General features: G+C 35.4%; 1 protein-coding gene across 1 annotated transcript; it reads right to left on the reverse strand.

Moving 5' to 3' along the window:
• Nucleotides 1-791: 791 nt before the first annotated feature.
• On the reverse strand, nucleotides 792-4,430 carry LOC107851895 (COP1-interactive protein 1). Its single transcript, XM_016696988.2, has 3 exons — nucleotides 4,328-4,430; nucleotides 3,742-3,929; nucleotides 792-3,246 (listed from the first exon to the last, which is right to left on the reverse strand). Exons 2-3 carry the CDS (start codon nucleotides 3,842-3,844, stop codon nucleotides 1,124-1,126), a joined length of 2,226 nt encoding a protein of 741 aa, XP_016552474.1. The 5' UTR covers nucleotides 3,845-3,929; nucleotides 4,328-4,430; the 3' UTR covers nucleotides 792-1,123.
• Nucleotides 4,431-5,500: the final 1,070 nt, after the last annotated feature.

Below are 5,500 nucleotides of genomic sequence, written 5' to 3' on the forward strand. Positions count from 1 at the left end.
TTTGAGACTTCAACTTGTGTTGAAGTTGTTGTGCCTATATATATAGATTCTTGTACCCAAAAACACAGAAAATAACAAAAACCCTATCGATAAAAAGTCTTCCACTCGTCTTTGAGTTAGGATATTTTTATGATCTCGCTTGACCTCCAAAGATGTTACCACACTTTAGATTTGATCATCACACTTATATTGACATAGAATCATTGGGGTTGGGTCTATCCACGTAGGAACGCCGGTCCAAATTCTAGTCCGGAAATATGGGGTGTTACAGTAGAGTACGCGGACCTTACCCCTACCTCAGAGATAGAATGGTTGTTTCCCATAGACCCTTGGCTTAAGGGAAAAATACTTCAACATAGTCCAGAAAAGGAAGTAATTATCATACAAGAAATAAATAACAGAAAGTAGCAAAAACAAAAAATAGTACACACATTTATTTGATATGTATAATTCTTCTTGGTTTACCACCAGATTTTTGGTATCCTCTTTGGGACCCCAACTAATCCCGATTCACATCACATACGGCCCATTAAACGGGAAGCTCTACCTACTAGTATTTTTGTCTGGTATATATAATTCGAACAGAACGCAATGGGGGTAAACCTGCCCCATGCTATGAGGCCACCATCTCACTTAAGTAAAGAAGTGTCTAGCACTTCCCTTAAATTCTAGATAAATATAAACTACACAAAAATCAAATAATCAAGTTGATAATTCTTCATCATTTATACTGTTTAATAAAGATCTATACGTTCGTCAGTTTCCCTTGATTTAATTCTGCAAATACAAAGTACCAAACATGTTGTGACACAAATAGTAAGAAATAATTGTATAGGATATCAGTAATTTACATAGAATTGTACTAACTAATGGCAAAATTGGTTAAATCCCACGTCCACGTGTACAAGGGACAGCGTGATAAATGATGAGAAGTTGCCAAGCCTGCAGAATTATCTAAATATGATGATTCACAAGTGCCTATTACAGCTTGTTAGAAGAACAAAAGAGAACTCGAAACAACTTACTAAACACGTCGAAGTTGTTACACCCTGATCATGATTTTCATCAGACGTACAACTATGTATGCCTAGAGAAAATTGATGATGTGAACTGAAGAATAATCCTAAAGGTTCTTTCTACTGCCATAGACAGAAAGTGATTTTTGGTAATAATCAGAACGACTTCGATGGTAATCAATCCAGATACATAATTGTCGAATGGCTTCTCTCTTTTCCTCCTTGAGAGCCAACATTCCATCATCTTTCTCCTTGATCATTTTCTCCAATTCTCTAACTTTATTGTCTGATTTCCAAACCTTCTCTCTATACACTAATATCTCAGCTTCCTTGTCATCCAACTGTGCAAGTAAGCAATCTAGATCATCTTGTACATGTACTATTGCTTTGTTTTTCCTCATAACCCAATCTTTTACAAATTGCAGCTCACACGAAACCTTGGATATTCTATTAAAAAAATGACCAGTGCACTCCTCAAATTTTAGAGCCACTGTGTCTAGTGAAGCCAACGTATCGTTTGCTGTTAGTGTTATATCCTTAATGCCTCTAATCCCAACTTGTAACCTTGCATTTTTCTCTTTTAGATCGTTATTTTCTTTCTCATACGAGTCTCTTGTTTTCTGATACCACTCCTTATTCTCAAGGTGCATTTGTTCTGCCACACGGATCCTCCTGCTCAAGATTCTCAAACCATCTTCAAACTTCTTGCGTAGTTCTTGTGTCATTTCTTCTATTTTCTTTTCAGCATTTTGCAAACTTGATTTGGAATCTTCTAACCTGATCTTCATTTGGTTATGCTCCTCATTCAACTTGTTTATAACATGTTCGTTTTCTCTTATTGACTTCTCCTTATCTGTTATCTTCATGGTCAATTCGATGTTTTTCTTTTCTAACTGAGTAAGGCTCTGGAAAAACTCATGTTTCTGTTTCTCAAGCTGTGATTGCAATTGAACTTTTTCAGTTTCTCCACTTCGTAGCTCCTGCTGGAGAGTGTTAATTCGTGCTGCCAGAGATGAATTCTGATTGGACATATCATTCGCGTAAGCCTCATGTTTCTTTTGAAGAGTTGATAACTCGTGTTTCTTCTCTAAAAGTATGGTTTCCAATTCATTTATCTTATCAGTTAGCTCCTCTTTTTCTAACTGTGAACGATAAGCTTCTCGGTTTATATCCCTTATCTGCTTTTCCAAGTCACTCTTTTGGCTGCAGAGTGAGCCTACCTCCAATTTCCAGTCTTTTACCTGTACTTGTAAACCTTCATTCTCTTTTAATATTTCCTTCTCAACCAAAGAGGCGCTTGTTAGTTTCTCTTTTAGATCTGTAACTTCCACGGTTGCCTCATGGTACTTCTTTTCCAGTGACAACTCCAACTCGTGTTTTTCATTGTTTAACAACTTAAGCTGTTCATTCCTTTCAGTATGTAAGGAGTCCAACTTTTGCTGCAGAGAATTTGCCCGTGCCATTAGATCATCAATTCTCGACTTTGATTTGGTTTGATTTTCCTCAAATCTTGCAAGAAGATTAGAAAATTGATCTTCTTTCTCTCGAAATGCTGCTTCCAATTCGCGGACATGGACTTGTAGCCCTGCATTGCCTTTTTCCAGTTGTTTAATTTCATTTGACTTGCTCATAATCTGCTCTCCGAGTTCTTTCTTCATCACCGCAATTTGATCCTCTAAACTCTTTATCTCAGCCAGCCTCTCGTTCTCGTGAACCTCGTATTTCTTGGTAAGAGACAAAAGAAGTTCTTCTTTTTCTGTTACTTTCTCCTTTAACCAAGCAGATTCATTCATCAACTTGTCTGTCATGCTATTTTCTATCCCTTTGCCGCGATTGTTCAAGTCCTTGAAAACATCTCTAGATTCAGGTTCTTGGCCAGAAGATGTTGGTGAATCGGGTAATGAATCCAAGTCCAAAAATGCAGTTTCATGATTTGCAGTATTCGAAAAGTATGAGCTGCCTTCACCAGCATACTGCCACGGGGACTGATATGCTTCCGAATCTGAAACTGAAGAAGATGAAGATGCAGCGTTGTCCCTGATTTTAGCACAAAGGTTATACTTTACTTCTCCTCTGAGATTATCATACATCGCATATAAGGACTGGTATTGTTTGTGGAAATCATCAACAAGTTGGATAAGTTCTGATCTTCTCCTTAAGTTCCCATCTCTACTTCCTTTGCTTATACTTTTGCTCAGCTTCACAATCCTTTTTACCTTGCTTTCAATCTCTGCAATAAAGAACAAACTCTACAAGTTAGGACTATGAGCATTCTATATTAATCAATCTAATGAAGAGCGTGAAAAACAGAAACGTCATTTTCAAGAAAATACAGTAGTCGCATAAGCTAAATGTGCATCAGCCAGAAGTTTTCAAGTCACATCAAGGGGTGCCCTTTATCCCGTTTGATACTTCACAGGAAGAACAACCTATTGCATACCCCTGGCTATTCTGCGTTAGGGAATTTCAAGCTGGAAGATTTTCTTTTCTTTGAGATAACCATGTGCAACTCAGCTAATTCTACGAGGTACATAGCGCCTCCTACTAGGTACCAGGTAACTCTGATCATCAAAGAATTGGACAGATGGGAAGAGATTACCTAGTTGTTTTCGCCTCATGCATGAACATGTGCTTCAAATTGCATTTAGTTAGCCGATAATAAGTAAAACCACAACCCCTCATAACATTCCAAGGACTTGAGGTTGTTTTCTAGTGGAATAGTTACCTTTTTTAATGCCTTTCAATTGTTCTTCTTTTTCAGGATCAAGATGACTCTGAAAAGCCTTCATGGAACCCTTCCAACGTTGCTTCGCCATCTCTGCTTCCATTATTTCAAAGCGGAGTAACACTTAAGATTTGATTGCTAGCATCAAAGTGACTGACCCATCTGAGACAAATAAGGACATCCAGGATCTGCAATAGCACATGAGCAAAGGCATTTAGACATGTAAATTCAGAAACAAACATTCTTAACATCAAATAAAATTATGTTCATCCATGCTTCGACTCTGACATGTTTGGCTTAAAATGACATCTTTGATCTAAGAAACCTATCAAAAGATACTTAAACATGACAGAGACGGATTAAATTTAATAAGTTTCAATCTGTATTCTTATCACGTAATCCCTTACACCTCCTTAGTTATTGTCATAATGAATCGTCATATGTACAAGAGCGGATCTAATATAATTATCTTGCTTTTCCGGTTACAACGCAGAAATTTTTATTTTTTTATTTTTTATAATCCTTCTTCTCAGCAAGAAAATGCAGAACAAAAAGAGGGAAAAAAAGGTGCAAATTAAAATCTAACCTGAAAGACTGGGAGAAAACTGATGAAGAGTCATTTGCATTTATTTTCTTAACATTTGTATATAGTATCTTGAAACTAAGAAGAAATGTTAGTTGCGCTTTTCTACCATGAGATTCTATGGCTATTAGTCATCATCATGACCTTTTTACAATTCAATATTGACCCATTTTTCATTATTAATATTTAATAATATCTGATTAACGAGTGAAAAAATAAAAGTGAAAATTGCTAGTACTTATCAAGGGGATTATTTATATCAAATCATATTGATTTACCATAGTTAGGGGATACATTAAGATAAATATAGGTATCCATTAATTATAATTTAATGATAATATTGTATGTAAATGTGTCAACTGTGATGTATTTATTGAATTGACACTAACTTTTTTCCGCCCAAACTGATTGGTACCTTGACTTCCACCTTCTTAGTAGAGGTCTTTTTAATTTTCAACTAAACCCATCGACAATCTCCTAAACTTGGCACGATCTTTCACTTTGACATTTCAAGTGGACGTTATTCATTTTTAACACCTCAAGTAGCCATAAAGTGTGTCATTTTGACACCTTTCGACATCAGCACTGGAGAGTGGATCTCAATCGCTGCCAACATGGATAAAATGACAAATTGATTTATGCCAACTGATTTAAATTGTCACATCACTATATGCATCTATAATTTTATTTTATTTTTTAAAAAAAAGACTAAAACACATGAATTTTATATCCAATAAATTAATGACACATATTTTTTATACCAAATAATTACAAAAAAGTTCCCAACAATGTCTTCCCCACCCAACCTTGTTAACCTCCATTAATGGAGGTTAAATTTTCTAAGGATAGTAAACATACCTCCCCATTCTCTAAGGTTGACAGATACGCATTAAAAGCTTCACGAATTTCAGACACAAGCTATAAAATGTGTCATTTTCAAACACAAGCTTCACGAAAATGTACCTCCCCGTTTAGAATTGCTTCACAAATTTAAGATACAAAAATGGTTAAAATTAATAGAAGAAAAAAATCAACCATTCTTGTTTCTTAAAAGCAATTATTTTCTATAATTAATAAACTTATCTAGAATTGAAGTTTAACTATAATTATTACACGTAATTTACACGAGTAAATTCAATGAGTTTAACAAATTTTGACTATTCAAAAATTCAAAGA

This window comes from Capsicum annuum, chromosome 12 (assembly GCF_002878395.1).
Source record: "Capsicum annuum cultivar UCD-10X-F1 chromosome 12, UCD10Xv1.1, whole genome shotgun sequence".
Taxonomy (NCBI): Eukaryota; Viridiplantae; Streptophyta; class Magnoliopsida; order Solanales; family Solanaceae; genus Capsicum; species Capsicum annuum.